Below are 24,025 nucleotides of genomic sequence, written 5' to 3' on the forward strand. Positions count from 1 at the left end.
AACTAAAGTGGTTTATTATACGGTCTCCGATGGCCCACCGTCAGTTGTTTTCGTGTGACCTTAAGCACAAAGCCCTCATCTAGGTGAAATGTACGTCGTTAATTTGAATCAACGTAAAATAACAGTGCAACGGGATTATGGCTTCGTCCCCGTGGCTCAGCCCTAGCCCTGTGCAATGCTCAAGATGTGACCAGCCATGTGCTGTGGGGCGTGGAAGATGGAATGCCGCTGACCTGCAGGGTGGAGAGCACCAGCTGCCAGGCAGAGCCGAGCACTGCGCCGTGGCAATGAGCCACGTTGAGCAGCGTGCGCATCGACTGCATGTTCTTGCTTGTCAGCTGGGCCACGCGAACGAAAACACACACACGATGGAACTTACAATTCACGTCACCGCAAAGGCGATGTTCAAAAACATTTGTTTAAACACGTGACAACTGAATGGGTAAACAGATTATTATTTTTGCTCATCAACATTTTTACAAAATTATGGTGCATCACCTGTAGAATATTATCATTACATTACTATCGATTTAGTTTTAATTATCTGTATTTTTACTTCCTACACGCAAGCTGGAAAAGGCACAGACACATAAAATGACATCGCTCCAAAAAGAATCTTGACAAAGGATTATCATGCATTTGTAATTTGGCATGTATAATATTAACCCATGGCGAAAGGAAAATGGGTTTAAGGATGTGTTGGCAGATAAATGGACAAAGCAGTTTGTGCTCAAACCCACTGGTAAAGATAAGATACAGATGCCAAAGTACATGGGGGAATAAACACTTGCCATGCAATAAAAAAAAAATGCAAGCAAAAAACAAATAACTCTCAGCTTGTAGATAGGTACCTAGCCTGTTTGTCCTATGCTGTCTCACATGCATTTTAAGTTTTATTTATCAGAAAATAGTCGGGTGCATTATTTCTACACTCCAGCGGCATAACTTTGATTAAAAAAACACTTGTGCGCATTTGAATGAATCAATTCAGCGACATCACTAAAGTGATTATGAAGCACCTGACCAAGATAAAAAAAAATGTATGTGTGAGGCAGCCCATGTTAGACTAGTTGGTATGTAACAAATCACCCACTGGCATGATGTGAATTGTCACAATTGCATTCATGAGTCAGCTATTTTGTGAAATTTTTACCATCTCATTCATATTGTTTCTAATTAATATCTGGTTAGAGATTTCTGTTCACTCTATTAGCCTAAACGTAACACGGCCATATTATGAGTATAAAATCCGCATTAATTATAAATAACAGATCCTCACACGCACAAATTGAAGCAGGTATCATAGGCTGAAAAATCTATTAATCTACACGTCATTCCATGCCAACAGCCTAGACACACATCTATATGACACGAGTTATTTGCTTTCTTAATTGCATCTTCCTTGAAGCACGGATTAAGAGCAGGGAAAGTCGATGCAGGGAAAGCCTCACCACAACGGTGCCCTGCACCTGCATGGAGAGAGGCTGTCCCATGGCCACCACCTGCTGGTGAGACTCGCTCGTCGGACTGATGGCCAACACCGACTGGCCCTGGATGGAGTACGCTGTAGGCCGCAACGCCGACGAAAACGCTGCGTCAACATAAAGGCATGGCAGCCGGCCCACGCGACACACCCCCCCCTACAACCCAGCATAAATATACGCTGCCAAGCCTGGTGGTGTTTCATTCAGACGCTGTCTTTCCGACAGACCTGTTCTTCACCTGAGGACGGCTGCTTGCGTTGTGGCCGAAACGTCGCGAGAATTATTTTATTATGTTTTATTTTTATTATTTTATTATTTCGCCTTCTACGTGACTTACCGAAAGAACCAAGAAGATGAATCCCTGCAGTCTCGAAAGCTTTAAATCGAAATTTAAGTGAGAGATTACTCACAATGCATTGTATGTTGAAATTCTTTCGCACCATCGGTAGCCAACCGCGCTAATCGGAGGTACGGAGATACTGTTAAAAGCAACGACTTGCACGAATGCAACACTGTGAAAACTAGATGCATAATACAATAGGATTTGTTGCATTAATCAAATGCTAAGTGCAACATGGCAATGCATGAACAAAACGCTAACAATAATATAAAGTAAACTTAAATACCCCGTTGCTACAACTGATAATATAATCACAAAATGCTTCAAACACAATGTGAAGGTCAGTAAATTAGTGGAATATCTCCCTTGATAGATATGCCGTTCAACAGATTTAGCACATACCACTTAGTGTAATAACTCAGAGTAACTTTTCTCAGTTGAATATTTCCAAGAAACTGTACAGGAGCAATGCAGTCACTTAATAATACTAACAATGTTATTATATAGCCATAATATCAACCAAACGAATCATAAGAATAATAAACAGAAAATATCATGTCCTAATACATAATTATGAGTGACATCTTCAGCAAATTCCCAAAGCTAGTTTAGTCTTAGAATAACACTCTCCAAATCTATCCTACAAGGCACCATTGTGGGGACTACAAAGAGGACACCCAAACAAAACCTGGATGTAGAATATAGCAGGCTGGACGAACGTAAACCAAGACCAGTTGATCCGTGAGGCTGACCGCACGAAGAATTGCCAACATAACGACTTCGCCACCATTACACTGGTTGTTAGTATTGATGTTGAACTTCTTTCGCACCGTACATAGCCAACCGCGCTCACTGGTCAAAAGAGACAGACGGATGGATTGGAAACATCGGAATTCCAGAACATTCCCATCTGATCATGAAAATGCTCTGTTGGGCACACGTGGGAAACAAGCTTCTGTATGCAATCGTGATGAAAGGTGAGAACTGAACAATGTGCCGAACACCAAATTGCATGGAAGGAACGCACAAGTCCCGATCAGCGTGTCGACAGCATGGCCCACGGTGTCCTCAGCAGGCAGCCGTGTGCCAGATAGAAAGTACATTCATCATAACCCTTTATTATGGGCAGCCAAACCGTCAGCACATGGGGATGTGCTTGCTGCGAGTAGCACATTGTATTTCCGCGCCAGTTTCTTTTTACAATGTAACCAAATGGAAAACATATGCTGCAGAGTAGCAAGTTGTATGACCTGTTGCTCATGGTCACTTGATAAGAGCGAATTCCTGCACTATGGGGGTCTGCATTTAACCACCAGTCAGGTCTCCTCCTTTACATGTGCAACAGTTTTATTTATTTATACTAAAGCATTGATACCATGAATTACATTGTGTTTACAAGCATTACTTATTTAACATGTCTTTAGGAAATGCGTAAATCTTATATAACCAGACATATTAGGAGTGGGGAACCTACGGTCTGCGACTTCATACAAAATGTTTAGTTGCCACATGAGGCCTACCACTTCTAAACCGCCTGCAAATTGTATTATCTATCATTGCAAGCACTTTAGCCACACTAATCAGATACTAGAGGGGCATATTCTCGACCTGGCAAGACACTCATATCACCTCTTCTCTTTCAAGTAGTTTTGAGCACACAGTCAATGCATTCACATAGTTCATCCTCACGCAGTATGCAGAGCTAACAAACAGCCATCCACATTGCCCAGGAGTGGGCCCTCACGGGAGGCTAGAATTTGAAATAAAATGATTCATTGAAACTTGACGATGTGGCAATCAAGTGGTGGCGTGATTAGGATATCGACCGGTGACAGCAAGCGCAACAGAAAAACCCGTCACCTTTGCTGACAGTCGCCGTGACGGTGGTGTTAAGGCCCGTAAGGGCGTAGTGCGGCGGGAGAGAGGCCTTGCACACGGCTGTGATGAAGGCATCGCGTGGCGTCTTCAGGTGCAGCTTGCCGCTCAGTGCAGACATCGCCGTCTCCGCTTTCAGAATGTTTTCCGTGGCCGTCTCGTCCGTACTGCGCACACAGTGATTGTTGCGAGCAGTGAGGATAACCTGCTTGCCAATAAGCTCAGAAATAATAACGCTCTCATCCTGTTGCCACTCATGCCACATGCGTGTTTTTCCATATTTGTCGCAAAGAATTTGAATGAGCACCTTGCATCTAAGAGCAGTGAAAGGGCAGCCAGAAGTCCACACCAAGACGCATTCACCATCTCCTCCCACACGGCTCTGTTTGCTGAGAAGTAAACACAGCACACATCTTACGCTAAGAAATAGCATGAGGTGTTAATCGCCGATGGGCAAACATTGATCAGACGCCATCAACCCTCCCGCACGTAATATTCAACCCGCGCCTCTCATGCGTGCTCTGCCATTTACGGGACCATTTGTATTTTGTGCATACCTTATTAAATTGCAGAATACTTACATTGCATCTCAAGGTCAATCACAATGTTAAAATAACGTAATGTTTTTTGTTTCAAATAAAAACCCATTACAAAACGTATAAGAGAACAATGTTACGTGAAGTCATGTTGAAGTAAATCTGCAATCCAAAATGGCCAGAATTTGCTCACTGGACAAAATGTGCAATGACACCATCGGTTGCAGGCAAATATCATTATGATTATTTGCTTTTGTTATCGGGCCCTTTAATTGACATCTCATCTGAAATGTGTGAAAGGGGCACCCCAGTAGCAGCTGTCCTCCTGTGGGCAAAAGGCAACTTCAGCACCTGGCCTGCAAATAGGCATTATATCTGCTATGTGTAATCCCAATTGAGTGATGATGCGTGGCGAGCTTTCTCTGGCCACTCTGGTTACATCCAAATGACGCAAAAGAACATGAGGCAGCCTAAGTTAGAGAGGTGAGTCCAATCATAGCCAAGAATTTGGCAACACCAGTACAAGCCCTTAAGCCTGCATAATCCGAGCGACAAAAGGTTCCAGAAGAAGCTCTCAGCACGTGGAGCGTTTAACGTCAGACATCACGTGGTGCAACTTGAAAACACATGGGAGTCCCATGACCTGTCTTCCTTCATTAGCGGAGGAAGTCGACATGGTTGCTCCACAACAGGGGGGGGGCAAATAAAATGTGCGCGACCAAGAGGAACGGAAGACCTACGTGATTTGATGGTGTCGCCCTTCGCAGCGCCAGCTACAGCCTTCCCCGCCTTCTCGTCCTCCATCTCGGCCTCGATCATGCTCGTCACCCCCCGCACCAGGTCTAGTAGACAGCTGAAGGCCACCGACATGGAGTATCCATCCGGGATGCTGGGGGCCTCCACCTTATCCAACATCTCCAGGCTGAGGAAAGTGGGGGGGGGGGGGGGAACACGAGAATGAGAGCAAATTCTACTGTGTCAAAGCAGACAACTGCACTATCTAATTGGGGGAACAATACTCAAGCAGCACACAGGAGACTAAATGGCAGCAATAAGGCACAGTAGATAGCACAAACCTGAATAGAATTGTGGACACACTCTCAGCCAGAATGCACAGAATCTCGTCAGCCTAAAGCATAATTTTGCCTGGAAAGTGCATGGATGGGTGACGACCATGCATGAAAACAAGCGCTATAGGCTGCTGCGGTGCAACGCTTTGGGCAGCAGAGGACAGTACTGTACAAAACGGCCTATCACGTTTATGCTCCCCGACTTCACCAAACCTGCACTGACCACTGTGGTGAAGTTTGTCAAATAATTCCCATGACCCACAGAGTGTGAGGATGCCATCATTGAGCAGTGGATTAATACAGGTCTGTACATATACACGCATACTCTTCCTACTGTATGCACGATATTTGACAGCGGGAAGCTGAAGATGGTCCGACTGTCAAATTGCTCTTCTGTCAACAGCCAGTGTCAAAACAGCCGTTGCTGTGCACACAAAATTGATTGTGTAACATCGCACTGTGACCAGTGAAACAACCACTTGCACTGTGTATGGAAACATATTCGTAGAACACGTTTTTTACAGATATTGTTCCTGGCATTGTTTACAAGTACATGACTGAAAAGGCAGTTAATTAAGGGGACTGTTATGTGTTGTTGGCTATCCTCCCAAGGAGAACTCTTCATTATGCAAGACTACAAATTTTTCCTTGAGGATTGAACAGAGGAGCAGTGGTGTTGTTTGATTGCGGCTGGAAAACTACTGGAAAATTGCAAAATCATAACACACACGTATAACTGTAATAACTTAATAATTAACAATTATAAAAAAAATTACAAAAACTTAGATCTTTCACCTGTTTCTGTTTTTAAATGCTTAGCCGTGGCTAGCGAGCTACGAGTGACAACTCGGGTTTTCGCGAGACAACGATATTACGATATATCGTACAATAGAACATCCACGATAATGGTTTAATTAAATTTGCTAAATATCGTCATACAAAGATTTACTTTGTTCATTTAACCATCCTGAAATATTTTATTTCCTGACAAAATACAGTAATTCATCATTTAACACGGCAGATGCGTTCCTGAAAAGTGAAAATACAATTAAGTGAAAAAATTGCTCGGCGCGCAGAAACCGCGTTATAACGACCGCTTGCCACGATGTGCGAAGTGTTCCCTCAGAAGAAAACGTGTTAAAGCAAAAACGTACTGTGTGAAAAGGCGTTAAGTGAGAACAATTAATGTTCACAATAAGAATTATTAAGTGATGAAAAATAACAATAACCCATTGAGTGCTATGTAAAACGTTTACTAAAGCAACTGAGAGGACGACGGCTATATGATGTCATCATTTTCTGACAGCATGTGTGTTACGAGTGTTATACAGTTGATTGTAAATTTGCAATGATTAGCAGACACATGGCAGGCATATATTGAGTGAACTGCAGTTGAATTACTAATTTGCAATCATTATCTGTGTTCAAATTGCACCATAGCACAAATACAAGACGATAAAAACGTGAAAGGCCAAATGTTTTCGTGATAAGCGTCCTATCGTGAAATTAAATATCGTAGACCATGAAAAATTATATTCCGGAAAACCTAGCGAGGGACACGACACACTCACTAGATGGAGCGGGTGGTGCCCTGCACGGCCACGCTGAGGATGGGGATCCACACGCCGCGGTATTCGAAAGCCGGCTGCGGGGTCACGCCTCCCATGGGGCCCCCGGCGGTCGCTGCTCCCCCCTGGGTGCCTGTCGTGCTCCCAGCCGTCTGGGCAGCTGGAAGGGAACATCACACACAGCAGGATCATCATCAGCACCTCCGATGAGCACGGTTGGCTACGTACGGTGCAAAAGAAGTTCTACAGACATACAAAGCAATTCACACAAGCGCGGTTTCTCTCCGACGCTTACCGCAGCTCATGTTCTCGCGAAATTTAATAGGTTTAATGGAGAACTCGGACAATAAGTTAATTAAGTCGATTGTCAAAAATGTTTAACGTTCATCTTTTCTGTCGTCGATTAATTGGCCCCATTTAAAAATGATGGCCGCTCACATATTGTGCTTCGTGAAGGTGAGAAAACTTCTAATAGCCACACCGAGCTGATGACGCCAATGACATCAGTAGGTCTCACCCATTACCCAAGTTATCCATAGCCGACAGTTGGGTATTCAAAAAGGCAGTGATGTGTGTGTACACGACATGGATTATTTGCGGGGATGACAGCTGCTTACTTGGTGGCCCCACGGATCCCGAGGACGCACCCCCCGAGGTTGAGTTTATAAAGAGCGATTGGATGAAGGAGCCGAGCGCATTGATGATGTCACGGAACACCTTGGTGGAGTGCTCCTTCATATCGTAAGACTGGCAAAAGCACCTACAAGCACAAGTAAATACAAGGCATCAGGCTCTGGTTAGAACACATCGTCAGATGCGAGATTCCTAATTAAAAAAATAATTGTTTTGCAACACAGGATGGTCATCAAAAACATGTGTTGTGCTCATATTGACAACTGTGCTATCGACACAGAAAAATAACTCTCTGAGTTGCATTGCCCTGTTAGGTGCCTCTACATTAACGGGCTGGGGTCTCACTAACATAGCCACCTCTGCTCCCTTAGCCTCGATGTATCGATGGTTCTGGCTGTGTGATGGGCTGGGTGTCTCACTGGCGCGACCACAGTTGCGGTGGTTCTCTTGCGTGGACGCGCTTGCCTCTCACAGCGCAATTGGCAGCGCCGCAGCTTGTGTTACACATAAACATGACATTAACCTGCTAATCCCCCGAATCTCTCTGCCTAATGTCTCCCATCAACAGTGCTAATCTCCCATTAACACTGCTGTTGTGGGCATATGCGGGGGTGATACTCTTATGCGGACGGAAGCTCATTTCATGCTAATCTATCTCCCTAATCTCCCTCTCCCTAATCTCCCCCATTAACACAACTGACGTGCTTGCGTGCGGGGATGGAATTCCTTTCCAGCTCAGACCCCACCTGGTTGCCCTTCGCCACATATATAACGTCTTGTTGTAACAGCTCTCTCGCTGTGTTTCTTCCTGGTTCAGCAGTTCCACTGCTGGATTATTTTTTTCGCCTGAGGACGACCGCTTGTGTTGCAATCGAAACGTCGTGATAAATTATTTTTTATTTTATTTTTCTACCTACGTGACTTTACCGAAAGAACTAAAGAGTATGAATTCCTACAGTCACGAAAGCTTCAAATCAAGAAAAATAACATTAATTTTCATCAGTTTAAATTTTTTAGCATATGGCGAGTACCATAAATACTACAGGGGATGTAAATTTCTGGCTGCACTAGATTTCAACTGGTTTAAAATTGTAAGGTTCTTCAGGACCTAAAACAGGTTTCAGATGATCCATGTACCATTCAAGATTGAACTAATTTATATTTTTACAATTTTTTTTATTTAAAAAACTCAAATCCAAATGCCTATACTCCCCTGTATATCTGAAGTAGGCAGCCAGCATTCACTAATTGAAGCAGCTCAACCATGACAATAAATACTAATTATAATGGAGATAAACAAGTAATTATGCGATTGGATTCAAGGGAACTGCTACATAAGTGTTTCGTAAAAATGCTAGAACAAATTAGCAGCAAAAACAAAGCTGCGATAATAAAGTTAAGAAAAACAAATGGGTAATAATCATAATAAATCATATCGATCTCGAAGAGAATTGTAATTTTCAGTAATTAGCAACAATAAAATAGCAAGCACCTTCTAACACAGCGACAGCAGACTAGGGGGCGATGTGACTAGGCACCACATCCGGCCACCTTTGTTTCCCTCGTGCTTGTGTTTTCCCACTGCACCAGGCCATCATTTCAGGCTTATGTCGGCCTCAGGGAGGCCCGGGACTGGTTCAGTTAAATCACCACTGACGTTTGCCACACACTCGCACACACAAACTCTCCACTCACCTGAGCAGCCTAGGCTGAACGCACAGGCGGTGCAGGGACTCCCCGGCCAACGCGCGCAGCCAGGCCGGCTTGTCCCCGTCCAGAAACTTGACGAGCAGCGACAGGAAGATCTCGCACTCCGTCACCTGTCGGGAAATCCCCACCGCGGTTGGTGCAACGCGTGCTTTTTATAAATGCCGTAATTTATACACTTGTGACAAGGTGCTGTGGACATCTGCTTATAATCCTATCCGGCAAATTGAAAACACGAGGAGCATCGCCGTGGCATGGTGGCACTCTCACCAGAAGGCTGTAGAAGTGCTTGATGAGGATGGAGACGACGCGCAGCAGCCTCATGCAGATGGGGAAGTAGGGCTTTTCGCTGGGCCCGGGCGAGGACGACGATGATCCCGAAGTGTGGCGGAACTTGATGTTGGGTGAGAAGAGCTTGATGACCAGGGGGCACACGCGCTCCTTCAGCAGGAAGGCAAACTCCATGTGCTGCAATGAGGAAGAGCCACACGCCAAAAACCAGCACGGATGGTGAGCAAGGAGCTTGAGTTTCATCATCACCATTTGATATCGTGCCTCACAGAAGTATAAATCAAGTCCAGAACAACCAATGGAATTAGGAAGCCCAATTGAACAGAGCACTGGACATAGGCAGTGACACACCTGAACTTGAAAGACCAACAAGTTTCTAAGGCAACGAATAACATTGCAAATACTGGGCTGTATAATAAACAAGCACATAGAACAACTCATGTATAGTGACACCATTGTATGCTGAAGATTTATAGAGTATTTTACAAAGTTTAAACATGTGAGTTTTTTAACCTGCCCTTAATACGAAATACATTTTCATAGGTTATTATGTGAGCAGGGAGGAGATCACAGCCATGATACCCAGGCATGGGAGATGTGTCAAGCAACTGCCATCTCCACTCAATATCAACTGGCAGGCTTTGTCCCAGTCTTAAAGAAGGTTGCAACCCAAAAAAACAAATAGCTGTTGCCTTAGTTTAACACAAAGGCTTTCACGACCAATGTTATCCATAACAGAGGTTTTTTGGATTAGATCGTGTAAATTTGTGTCGTTAAATCCGCCACCACCCGACACAGCCACCAATTAAGTAAGGTTTGTCACTAAAACAAAACATGCTAATTCGTTACGAGTTCAACACACCAGTGTGTTGGAGAGTAAACCCACAACATTTACAATTGTTGTCTTGAACATAGCTGTGTGTGCTGGGCTGAGACTCTAAATTGAAATTTAATAAATGAAAATAAATATTGTTAGATTACGGTGATGTCACTACAGTGATAAAGATTCAACAATAATAATACACTTGACTATCTTTAAATTAGATTTTCTCACCAATGAAGCTTCCAAACTCATGTAATTTATACTGCATCGTCCTTTAAGCTATGCCGACCAGATATTGCCATTGCAGGTTCACTTACCACTCAGGCATAGATAGCTGAGGCTCAGTCCACAAAAGCTCCTTAAATTAAACATTTCCTTCATCCCAACTCCACTCTCTAACCACAGCCTTACACTCCAGGCCGACTTACCTGGAGAAACACCTGTGGAAAGGTATTGAGGACAGACTCGAGGAGCTCAAGGCCAAACGTCCTGGTCATCTCAGTCATGCCCACCAGCCAAAATGGTGCATCCGCATTCACTAGCTGGCACAGGTCCTGGCACGCGCAGACAATTCCCATTATCTACATCAACACATTTAGAGAGCAGCAGCAAAGCAGCCACTGGCACGTAAAAACAACAGAAAACAATAACTCAAGTCACAAAACAATCTTACGAGGTTACATTGCTGCCAATGTGCTTATTTCACTCCAGCATGAAATACGTAACGGCGTTTTCAGACTCTTTGCGTAAAGGTCAACTGAAATGAAGCAGTGCTGCTGATATACCAGGAAGTAATCTTGCATGCATAATGAGGGCAGCATATCTGAATGTAAAAATGAGCCGATAAATCAGTCTAGCGGAAAAATAAATGAGGCATCCTTGCATTAAACAATATAAATTACACTCTGTCCAAGAGACCAATGCTTACTGTTCTTGTTTAGCGATAATAGTTTACCCTATGCCCGAATGTCACGCAATGTACGTCAAAGGCACGCGCAAATTATTCTGTACCTGGAACAGCAGGTAAGCATCCTTGGCACATGGTTTAAGAGAGGTAGGCGGTTTTCTCGTATTGTTTCCAACAATATGACTGGATGCATCAATAGTCACCAAACCTGAAAAAGGAGTTGATAAAATGTTAAAAAGAGAACGCCAGTGATCCCACCACAACTGTCACCCACACATCTCGGCCCCTCCTCTTGGCTCCCCCTCATCCCCGACCCCCTCCCTTCTGATCTAGTGATAACATTCTTCAAGAAAATCATTATTAGCATGTGCCACCATCAGTGGTACCAACAAGAAATGTTTTAGCCAATGGCTACAAAGTCGGGAAGAGCAGTGCGATCTTAGGCTTCTAAGTACCACAGCCCATGAAAAACGGCTGCACACCACTTCCGCCCTGTTCTCTTTAAGAACCGCACCTTCGATTAGCACGATTGGCTACTTCCGTCTCGAAGTTCAACATACATATGTACATACAAATGAGACAGCAGAGCACAAATAAGCGAGAAGTTCGCCGGTTTTCTACCTGCACCGAGCTGGTCCTCAGCAACCATTCTCTCGAAGACCACCGTGACCACCTGCCGCACGGTAGCAGCAGCTGTGTTGTTGGTGATGTTGTCCTTGGTGAAGTGCAGCCTGAAGCAGAGCACGATGGCCTGCACACAGGAAGTGCAGTTGCAGGCGTTTACAGCAAACCAAAAACCACCGAATCAGACAGATTCCAAAAAGCATTGTGATATAGATACATTAAGCCATGAAACCAATGTGTTTCTTCTGAAGACAAAACTTTAGGGATGACTGATTTTCTGACAAAAGATATTTGTCAAACACATTCCATATACATTTTTCATGTACAATATTATTCTGTGCAGCATTGAATTATTGTGATTTATTGTTTGGATTTTAAAATACAATTACTTATTACACGAAGATACAAAAAAAAAGCTAAAATTAAGCTGATCTCTCTGTCCCGGGCTGTTCAACATGAGTTTTGAAGTTTCGTGAATGACAAGCGACTTCAAGGTGCATGTTGAATAGAACAGTACAGCAGGTGTACACTGTAGAGATGTCACCAACATTCCACGGATTAAAGGTGTGTGCTTAAAGGGCACTTTGAAGTCTTTTTATAGTTAATAATAGTTTAAATTCATAAAGCGCCCTTAAACAATCATTCTCAGAGCACTATGCATGGAAAGACGAAAATAGTTAAACATCAACCAAGGAAAAAAGAAGTGAGAAAGAGAGAAAGCCATTTTAAACAGATATACGATTTTAACAAAAGTTCAAACCTGTGTCGGGCAGCAGGGCATACAGCCTGGGTATGGTTTCAATAAGATAAAAGAAACAAATATTTTTGGATTGCATCTTCAATTGTACGTTGATGCTGGCTTCCAAACAAACAAGGCAGTGTAAATTAACTGGCATCTCTTTGATTAGGAATGGCATCTCCCACCTTAGCCAGAGATTCGTCATGCACGACCGTGTTGGACGTGAGCAGCACCAGGACGGTCTGCAGCAGTTTGAGTTCTTCGAGCCCATTCTCCATCAGCTGCCACAGCGTGTTGATGAGATTCACAGCTGCCACCTGCACAGATTGTAAACAGTGTGCAAAACAAGCAGCAAAGCTGTGGACAAGCAATTGCAATTACACTTTATACAATTAATTTCAAAAGGTTACGTGGCAAAATTAGGTCAGCTTTTGTGCAGAATGTTCACGATGAATCTCAGTGCCATGTCTGAAAAACAAAGACAAATGTCCCTCATATAATCTGCATAGGCTTTTGGGAAAAGTGCTGCTAGTGCGCACCTATTAAAGTTACCATGGCACACGATAGGGTGGTGTTCGGCCACATATCTCTCCCCAGTGTTGATGTTTATACACTGCACCAGGTACACAATTAAGAGTGAATCGACCGATGGGTGGCACAGGACCGGTTCATACATCACTCGCCACTGATGTTATCTGTGGCAAGAAATCAAACTCAGGTCACAGGGTTCATAGTGCAGTGTGCGAACCACTGTACTGCCGCTCACCACAATATATACACACACACACAACACGTATACACCAAAGAGACGCACTCATATTCAACCTATATATCAGAGTGTGTACAAACATACATACATAAATTAATAAATCAGGGAATGTCACGATATAGTCAGACAATTGCAAAATGCGAGTCAAGCTACTCAGATATATAAATCCCCTGCAAATATATACATGAATTACAAATAGTATGCTACATGTAAATGTCAATCAGCAGCTCCATGAGGGCCTCCCCACACCTGACAGGTTGTAGGGTGTTTTTTTTACCATATTTCAACACGCTGGTCAAGGCACGGGGCGTAGATATGGGAGCATAGAAATACATCACAATAATGGCTTTAGTTATGCTGCCCATAACGTTTGATGAACAGAAAACACATTCCTGCGGAGGGAGCTGGTAGGAACGTTGGGTTGCTCGGTCAATGGCCAGGGTCAACGGCGGCGTGGTGTATTCCGTAAATATGCCCGACCGTGAGGGCGGGCACAAGCCGGCGTGAGGAGGTTAAACGTTGAGTTTTATAAGGGCACCACGGGGTGACCAGCCCCTCCCCACCCAGCCCCTCCCCTCCCACCCCCCACCCAGCCCCACCCTCCCCAACCAGCCCCTCCCTCCCCACCCAGCCCCTCCCTGCACGACGGACGGACACAATAATCCCCTGTGGGCTGGTGTAACCAGGAGGTTCCTACCAGTGTATGGGACCTCCTACCTCAGACACGACATCATGTGAGAGGAGTCTCTGGATCGAGGTCAGGCAGAGCAGTGCAATCTTGGGCTCCTTGGTGCCACAGCCCATGAGAAGTGGCTGCACCACTTCCGCACTGTTCTCTTTAAGAACTGCATTCACAAACCAAGGGCAAGAATGTACACACAGATGTCATCTCGGTCATCTCAGTCAGTCGACCCGTGGCACCTGGGTCTGCCCCGTGACCTCCTGCCAGCGGGCGTTCGACACTTCACGTGGCCTCAAGGTGCACATGGCCTGGCACAAGCGTCGTGGTGACGTCACCGCCACTTAGTGGCGAATGGCGGTTGTTGTTGTTGTTGCAGTGTAAAGAAACAAAGCTTTAATCCGACTGCAACACTGTGAATGCTAATGAAAAAGTAAATTACTAAAATAGTAAACCAAAATCTGAATGCAGCACAGCTGGTATAATGATCAATATAATTATAACCCTTTTCCAATCCACTACTGGATGATGGCCTGCACCATGTTGGTCATCGGGGTTATTTGTACGTTGAACTTCTTTTTCACCGTACGTAGCCAAACGTGCTAATCAGAGGTGCGGGGGGAAAGACAACGACACTGCACCAGGTACAACTGTTTGGTAAAAGTGGGAGAGAGTTAGGGGCTGGACCAATTCAGTTATCACTTGCCTCTGATGTCAGCCCACGATTGTAAATAAAATAAACTCAGTGTCGCCAAGTTTATAGTGCAGTGCGCAAAACCACTGCAGGTGGAGGACTTGCATTTTTCAAAAGGCATTCACCGCACTTCTGTGAGCCAGCCAGATAGGTCTTAAGAAGTGGGGGGTATCCACGCATTTTTCTCCAGCACAGGAAATGCACTAATCGGGTATCTATTATAAACACTCATTTAATGACGGACGTCTCCCCAGCCATAAAAAATTGAGCCTGGTACCACAGGGTTGGCATGTATAACGTGATATCTCCCACTGCAATCAGGATAATGCTCACAAAACCATGCTATCACTGAGATAAATGCACAATACAGTTACTGAATTGTGCATTAAAACATTTCAAATAGTATGTCTGGTAGCCTGCACAACAGAATGCTCAATAGTTACATAGCGTGTTTTTTTTTATTTGCACCAATAACTGTTAAAAGTGCTAAATGTAGCACAACAAATATTTGCTAAGTAGAATATCTGTATCACAATTATGGACACAAAACAGCTGTTGAGAATAACAGTAAATTTATGTTAATAAAAAAGCAATATTAAGATGTCAATTTTCCGAATTGTTTAAAATGCCAAGAATGATCAAATAAAATTGTAATGAAGTAATCAAACTAACAAGTAACATTTACTTTAGATTAGATGGCAATTACAGTCATTTAGTCAAGAGCAGAAATATCATTACTATCATTATAACCTCATTAAAACTCAGATTTATAGGATAACAAAATGGTCTAATTCCCCATTTGTGATTCAAATTATGAAACTAAAATACGAAGATAAAACATTAAACAAACATGATTAATCTTGATTTTTTAAAATAAAAATTCGAATAAAAACCGAACCAATTCGTTAGGAGTGCAGTGCACGATTACTTTATTGTAAACCAAACCTTTAAAAATTCTACACTAAAATTCATATTTGAAAAATACTTTACCTTTAAGGATGTCTTTATTCTTTCCAGCAATGGTTTTAATTTTCACAATCCCAGATTCTGCAGCCTAAAGAAAATTTAATGTTATTATTCACACAAATACGTTTCAATAACAAACATTTTCACTAAAATATGTTAAACCTAAAATGATTTACTTTTTTAAAAAGGCATTATAAACGTTCTATAAAGCAACCAAAATTACCGGTCACTCATAGACGTTAATTTCACAAGGACCGCCAAATATCATATTGTATTTTGGGCTTTATGACAAACAGCATTGTCAGTGAGCTCTACCATTAGCCAGACCCCATGTGTGTCCTCTGACCTTGTTAACCTAAGCGACAATGGCTAATGTGACCAAACTTATTTATTCATGTAGGAGGCTGGCTTCAAAATGCAATGACGCAGTCAGGCTGATTTCAATTGCAAATAGGTCTTGCTAAGCAATAAATAATGTAAACGGTTGATTTCCACTTCAACAAAAGTGACAGTGAACACAATTAAAGGCAAAAATGAGGACATCGAATGCACTCTATAACTCTGGTAAAGGTTGATTACAAACGTGAGCAAAAGATGTACCCAAGGGCTTGCTTTCCAAATCAATAATGGGATGGTGTTTTCCCAGCCTCCATTACTTTCCTTTATTTCAAACATAATTACTCAGCAACACAATTTAAGTTCCGAATCTGCAAAATGACCTTCATCACCGTGAAAATTGCAATTAAGGTTTTCAGACTGATTGACTTGCATACCGTGAATCAATAGCAACTTTCAAGGAAACCCATTTGGCAGGACGTCTTAGTTTTTGTTTAACATGGTTTCAGAATCGACATGCAAAATCTAATTTAAACAATCACTTTAAAACATCTGACGATGAATGGGTGTTACTTATTAAAACACAATTACAATGTGGATGTACATATATATTGCACGGGGACCTCAACAGACAAGAGTAGCCTAGCAAATGAGTGTTGATCAAATGGCCAATTATGAAATGAAGATAACACATGATGACTTAAAGCTTTCGTGACTTCAGGAATTCATACTATTTGGGTCTTTCGGTAAAGTCACGTAGATAGAAAAAAATAAAAAAAAATAACGACGTTTCGATCGCAACACAAGCAATCGTCTTCAGAATCCATTTGTAAATAGTTACTAAACATGCCAGCCAAGGCTTGGCTAATTTGTAAACAGCAAAAACGAAATTTCATATGCTCTCCGGTATAAAGTCATTACTGTATCCAGAAACTCCTGATACACTGAAAGAGTAATATTTATATTCTTACACCTAATTTATTTGAGGAGCCAAGTCAAAAGTTATTAGTTCAACAACCTCAATAAAGTGGTAAATAATATTACTCTAACATTATTTGCAACATAAAAGGAAAGTGAGAACAACATGAATGATTAAATTAGACATTAAACTTTACAATACTTATTCAATCAAAAGTGTACTTATTTTCCGAGTTGGGATAAGAAATGAAATCCAAAACACACAGAACAAAACAAGAAATCTTACGACTCTACCACAGCTTTCCCTGCAACTTTCCTTCCTATTATATTCCAAGAATCCAGTTGTAAATAGTTACTAAACATGCCAGCCAAGCCCATTGTAGTTGGCTGGCCTTTGAAAATTTGAAATCAGACTACTGAGTTCAGCATAAATCTGTGTATGGGCTATGCAGAGGCATCAATTCCACTTCCCAACAGCAAGACAGAAGGTATATCTTTGGGAGTATTGCAGCTCGCAGCATTTTTTACAACTAAACATCTAATACAATCAGCAACAGGCTATCAATTTCAACCAAGGCCAATTAGAGCGAATGTCAACAAAAATTATTGCACTCAACTCCCTAACAGCAAACAACCAATTACAGAACAAAATGCGCAAAGCTTGGAAAATTATGTTCATGCTTCACAGGCTGCAAACATCAGTTCTCCCCCTCTGATTATTATACATCTGAATGTTACATTTCTTGCATAATTCGGTGCTGCCACTTAAATCGTCGAGTAAGCAGCAATGCACCGAGGCAACAAGACACACAATGGTAATGTTACGTAAGGTGGCGTTTTTTAGACAGGCCAACACGCAGGGGGGCCTTATTTTGCAGTCCCCATAGATATGTCTGGGAGTGTGTACTTGTCCAGTGCCAATCACTCAGTGCATTTGTTGTACACCCCAAGCAGCTTGAAAGCATGTGATCAGCCTGGCGCTGGTTTACCATTAAGTGGCACTCGCCTGCTGCTTTGTCAGGAGACAGGGAGTGAGTAAATGTCATGAATTGGTGAATATAAGAAGCTCAAGACTCAAAGTGGCATCTATGCACTTGGATTTGATCTACTCCAAAGTAATAAGTATTACAATATTCTAGAAAGGATTATTGAAAAATACATACTGTGTGGTTTGTATGCTTGCCAATTTATTGAGCTGGACTGCCGTTTCTACTACAGTCGTTCAAATTGACCCACCCACAGGTATTCAACAATTTGTTTACATTTCCACACATTACTGTCCACATCTGTGTTTTCTGGACTGTCAAAACAAATAACCGATGTGCACATCAGACCTGTTAACAGCCAAGCTGGGCTATCTTGCCAACACCTTGTTGAGACAACATACAAACATACCCCAATAGTTTCTTGATGTTGGCTGGGTCTGCAAAGGGCGTTTCCAGCATTAGACTTTGAATAAAAACACACGGGCCTTGCTCCGCACACATTAATTCGAACATTGACAGTAATACTAGGAACACTCAGCTAGATGGCTTGCCCACTCTTACATAAAACAATGAGCTAACCCAACTCTAAGAAGTCTATCAAAGACATCATCGTATTTGATTAACCTTTGCTGAATACCTTTGGATTAATATGCAACACTTAACATGGGAAGCACACGTGTTAGCGTGGACATTCTAACATGCTACCAATAGGAATACTTAACAGGAAGATATGGCAATGAAGACCTAAAGCGTTATAATGATTGTGCTATCACTGCAAGTCTAAGGCTTTTCCCACTATCATTTATTAAGCTTGTATGTTAAAGATACAAATTAACATGTGGAGTCCAGTGTTCAATAGATGATGTATTGTGTGACTTATGAAAGTTACTTTTTTGTATCTTTAGTCTTTTTTTGTCGAAGATCTCATCATGTGTTGGCAAATATAAATGTAACTACAGTACATACAAAAGGCTTACAAAAGGGTTCATACTGTCGTGTAAAATGATTCCATTTATAAACATTTACATTGAATATGTGAGGCCATCTAAACCCCATGCAATTCACTAGATGGGGACATTTGTGAACATGAACACCATAACAAAGATTTCCATGGTTTTCCAAGTCAGCATGCCATTTGCACCAGATTGCATAACTATTTTCTAAAATAGCAAACATGTTCTCCATTTACTCCAAGAGCACACACGTTCTATTTCTGCATAAATGTTTAGACACAAATAGAAAATAAAATTCAGCCACACCCATGAAATATCAAAACTTAATGCTTAATATCCCTCCAACTCGGTATGTAATCTGAAAACACGAGTTTTAAAGATGTATACTTAATTCAAATCGCAACACATTCACTACATTTCCAAAATAAAATGAGCGTTAACATTAAAAAAAACAGGTAAGTGGGTATATTACTAAATCCATTAACATAAGTGCCATCTGCATAATATGTACATATTTCATACGAGGTTGAGTACTCCTCTCAACAAGCTTAAAGCTGGTAGTGGCAACACAATTCAACGTAACGTATAAATAAGCTCGGACAGGCACAGCAACAGAGGCATCGTTAGTGTAAAGTGATCAAGTCCCCTTGGTCTCGGCGTTGCCAAAACATTAGCCTGGGGTCTACCCTCACGATACATGTCTCTTCTCTTGCTTACTCATGTTTTAAAGCTTGATGGATGAGCAACAGGTGAACTGTGGTTGCCTCTTTATAACAGATGCTTTTACCAATGTAAGGGGAAGCAGACATCTAATGCCTTATTCGCATGCAAACCAAGCAGAGCTTATCCCACATTAAATGTGTTTAACTACATCTTTAGAAACAATAAAATAACATTTGGATACTAAGCAGGCCAATGAATTGTAACAATATCCACTAAGTATCAAAAATGCACTTTTGTCTATTTAATTATGCATTAAACCACAAATATTACTCAAAGTGAAAAGCACACGTGATGCTAAACTCAATGTTTATTTGCGTAAATGTTTTACTGCACTACAAGTCACAAAACAACGTGTACAATATGTAATCCCATAACTGCCACAACATTAAATACTTTCACCGAAGCCTTCTCTCCAACAAGACATTAAATGTCCATGTTCGGTACTGTATGAATGAGAACAAACTAACTTACCAGTCAAAATGTTTTCATGTACATGCTGTTCCAATAAATAATAATTGTTCCAATAGGTATTTATCTCAATCATGTTGCCAGTCACTATCCAAGTACACAACAGCAGTACCAAATACAAAGTTACACAAATTAAATTTCGTATCAGCACTAGAAGTGCACAAAGGCAGCAGGCAGCTTTTATTTATACTTTTTTATGTATAGTTGGTCAGTATTTCTGGTAAACATACTTAAAACACTGGGTCTACTCATATGTAGACCAAAGAAAACAGCCTCTCTCTTATTGAAACCAACGTGCAGTCCACGTGCTCACTTCTCTCCAATGTCAATAACATTATATCGGTAAATAGCTGTCCTTGGTGGACATGTTAAGCTGTCTTCTCTGGTGCATTCTTTTTATCCAATTATTTTCTCACGTACCTTATTCAACAAGGTGCCACTCCATTGTAATTATACTTTTTTTGCAAGCATAAAACGTTTAAAGGGGGTGTCCCCCTTTTAAAAGTTGACAGCTCTAAGCCAATGCTTGAATTGTACACTATCATGGTCATTCAAGACAATCCATTGTCAGCCATGATCTATTCACTACTCGGTGGTCTCATTAGGCCGCTGTCATAACTCAAGAGTCCCATATGATGCAACAATACATCTATCTCCTGCAAATTATTGGATTCAACCGCTCCAACTGTGCCGTGGACTTCCTCTTGAGCATGTTCCCTCCCCATTGCATGCGCCTCCGTCTCGACCATCGGCCACCATCCCGACGTGTCCTGCCCAAGCCCACTTTAAAATTAAAGAGCTAAACGGCAGTCAAGCGCTGTTGTCCAGGTGTGTAAACTTTCGCGTCAAAATGCATGACGTGAGATGTACAAAATTAATCAACATATATTTTCAACAGTCGATTCAATGCGCCTTAATGGAATGACAACAGAAAATACTTTGAAATGCATTAAATGTCATTTCATAAGGCGACTATAAATGGCAGAAAATCTCAAAATGATGCACAGGACAGGGAGGGCATAATCGGCACTGGAAAAAGAACAACGTAATGATGGGTATGGAGATAGTGAATTGAGGAAGCAGGGAGTTTTGTGCAGAAAGGATGCGGATCAAGGTATAAGACGGGGAGAAGGGTGGCCCGTGTGTGAATTAGAGTTAAGTATTGAGCAAAAACATGAGCACAAGGACTTAACACACAAATTAATATCACGACCTAAAATATTATGGGCGTGGTGGTGCACGCCTGCCAAGCCAGGGTTTTGGAGGCAAAGGTTGGTGAATCATGAAGATGAATTTTGTTGAATGTAAAGATCTCAAACACGTTGGGGCTGCGAGATGGGCAGCACACACGGCGGCAGTGCAGGAAGTCAAGTTCGTCTGTGCGGACATTTGAATATATTGCTCTTACGCACTCTCCGATATCCACTCAAGAAGAATAACGCTCACGAAAACGAACTGATGTATCACACCAGTATCATCTTGAAAAACAACTTGAAGATTCAACTGACCACAACACGTTACATTAATACAATAGCGGCTGCGAAAGTCAATAACCGGAGGAGACATTTGAGGTTTTGTAAAACTCCCAAAGCCACTTAGTGGCTGCGAGGCGGCCAGGACATGGCAACAAGAGAGTTCGTGAACCCATTCGTGCGGATCTTATACAGAATGCGTTTGACTTTTTTTCCGGGTACTCCAGTTTCCTCGCATGTGCTAAGCAACACGGCTCCTTATACTGTACATATATAACAGGTGATGTATGCTATTGCTGGGCTATGTTGTCAGCGAAGGGCAGTACAGCAACATCAATTGTTGATCGATAGTGTGCTCCAACGCGCAATGACATGCGAGATATAAAGTACCGCATGGGAAGACAAACCCAGGACACGCACGACGCCGGGTGTCACTCATCCATCAGTGTGGGTTGACAAATATGGGGCTTTACCTGTTGTACAAATGTCAACACCGCACATGGCCTCCACAACCATCCTCATCAACCGACATGGTCAATCCACTGCTGGATGAAGGCCCTCCGCAACCCATCGCCATCCCCCCCAACCTTACCTCTTTCACGGGGGGATATTTCTTCTTGCAGTCCATAGACAGCGCCCGCAGATCGCTCTGCATGTGCTCGATCAATTTCTTGACGGCTTCTGGAGACGTGGTCGCCATCCTCGCTGCCAAAGCCGCTCAAGCAGTAGCCGCGAGCAAAGTCCAAGGCGAACCCGGTCGAGTTAAAGGCCCCGCGGAAGAGGCGGGCGACCGGCGGTAGGAGGAGGAGGGTGCGGGGTGGTCCCTCGCGTCTTTTGCCGCGGGCCGTAGAGGCAAGCCCGTAGGCTTTCCCAGCGCGGCTAGGCCTCGATCGGGCCGCTAAAAAACGCGGTCCCTGGCGGCGTGGGGCCGCTGGACGCGGACACGCGGTGTCATGAGAGCACGGCGGAGTGCGGCTCGGGGTTTGGTTTCGTTTTTTTCCCCTCCGAGGAGGGAGTGGAGGCGCGGAGTGGAGGCGCGGAGAGGTGGCCGGAGCTGACGGGGCGCGTTGCTGACGCGGCACCGCGCTTCCGCAAACACACCGGAGCGCGCGTGCGCCTTGCCAGCTCGGAGGGTTTTCCTCCAGATCTGAAGGAGAAACCCTCTGGCTTGACAAGCCCGATTGTTATGCTTGTTAATTACTCATATTCTTGGTTATTTCGGTAAAGTCACGTAGAAGGGAAATAATAAAATTAAAATAAATACATTCTCACGTCGTTTCGACTGCAACACAAGCAATGCCGGTCGAGATATAAAGTACCGCATGGTGTGAAATCCACAGCAAGACAATTTTCTTGCTGTGGATTTCACACCTGATGATGATTGCTTGTGTTGCAGTCGAAACGTCGTGAGAATTGTATTGTTTTATATTTTTATTATTTTATTATTTCCCTTCTACGTGACTTTACCGAAAGAACCAAGAATATGAATCGTTGCAGTCGCGAAAGCTTTAAATCAAAATACGAATTACTCCTTACTCCTTGATCTCCCTGTATTGTCCGGATTATAAGATGGGGACACCTGAAGAGAAAAAAACCAAGACAAAAGCGTGCTCGCTTGCTTTTATGAGCGTTTGAATCCGGTGATATGATTCCATAGCTGTCAACCCATACGGTCTACTCCGTCTTCTTGCAACAGGGAAATTGAGGTTTTTTTTTTTAGTTTTCATGTCCATACGGCGCACAGCCGTTTCAATACGGGCAAAAAAGTATATTTGTTGGTGTTTCTCCCTTGTGATGGGACTTTGTGGGATGAACGTTGTGATTTATAAGCGTACAGGGTGACCAATAAGGTCTGAATTGGTCTGCAATAAGGTGGGGCACTGATAAGGGGTTGACAAGTATGGAGTGGTCAGTGTACAAGTGAGTACTAGTGGTGAGTGTCTATTTGTTTGTGTTTCTCCCTTGTGATCGGACTTTGTAAGATGAACGTTGAGATTCATAAGGGTACGGGGTGACCGATACGGTCTGAATTGGTCTGCAATAAGGTAGGGCACTGATAAGGAGTTGACGGATATGTGATTATGAACGCGCTGCTTTAAAATTGGGGAGATGATCAGAATGAGAATCTTTATTTAGACTGCAGAAGGAATACGAAGAGCTATGAAGCTCTTTCCCCCCCCCCCCACCATAGATGTTCAGTGTGGGGCTGGTCAGCCAGTTACAACAGCAAACAATACAAAAAAACAATAGGAGTAGAACATTGAGAAATTGGTAAGAAGGTCACTAAATATCAGAGGTGGGACAAAGTCATTGTTATGCAAGTCCAAGTCGAGTCGCAAGTCACCAAATTCATGACTCGAGTCTGACTCGAGTCCAAGTCACATGACTCGAGTCCACACCTCTGCTAAATATAAATACATATTTGATCTTTTAAACTAAAAAGTTAGATTTATGAAGATTTGGC

General features: G+C 42.8%; 1 protein-coding gene across 4 annotated transcripts in view; it reads right to left on the reverse strand.

The window, feature by feature from the left end:
• Positions 1–22,657, reverse strand: part of MON2 (MON2 regulator of endosome-to-Golgi trafficking) — a 47,669-nt gene extending 25,012 nt beyond the window's left edge. For 2 of the 4 annotated variants that reach the window (XM_078860940.1, XM_078860938.1), the window contains exons 1-16: positions 22,154–22,657; positions 15,730–15,793; positions 14,084–14,211; positions 12,783–12,914; positions 11,856–11,985; positions 11,339–11,442; positions 10,756–10,881; positions 9,484–9,681; positions 9,202–9,326; positions 7,491–7,633; positions 6,877–7,033; positions 4,976–5,157; positions 4,007–4,088; positions 3,685–3,866; positions 1,452–1,564; positions 234–338 (exon numbers count right to left, since the gene is read on the reverse strand). In XM_078860940.1, the coding sequence (XP_078717066.1) occupies positions 234–338; positions 1,452–1,564; positions 3,685–3,866; positions 4,007–4,088; positions 4,976–5,157; positions 6,877–7,033; positions 7,491–7,633; positions 9,202–9,326; positions 9,484–9,681; positions 10,756–10,881; positions 11,339–11,442; positions 11,856–11,985; positions 12,783–12,914; positions 14,084–14,211; positions 15,730–15,793; positions 22,154–22,261 (2,079 nt within the window). In that variant the 5' untranslated portion in view covers positions 22,262–22,657. Of the gene's footprint in view, positions 1–233; positions 339–1,451; positions 1,565–3,684; positions 3,867–4,006; positions 4,089–4,975; positions 5,158–6,876; positions 7,034–7,490; positions 7,634–9,201; positions 9,327–9,483; positions 9,682–10,755; positions 10,882–11,338; positions 11,443–11,855; positions 11,986–12,782; positions 12,915–14,083; positions 14,212–15,729; positions 15,794–18,354; positions 18,375–22,153 lie in introns of those variants that run through there. The other 2 variants (XM_078860939.1, XM_078860941.1) reach the window with 2 other exon arrangements.
• Positions 22,658–24,025: the final 1,368 nt, after the last annotated feature.

The sequence above is a fragment of the Lampetra fluviatilis genome, chromosome 11 (genome assembly GCF_964198595.1).
Source record: "Lampetra fluviatilis chromosome 11, kcLamFluv1.1, whole genome shotgun sequence".
In the NCBI taxonomy this organism is placed as follows: domain Eukaryota; kingdom Metazoa; phylum Chordata; class Hyperoartia; order Petromyzontiformes; family Petromyzontidae; genus Lampetra; species Lampetra fluviatilis.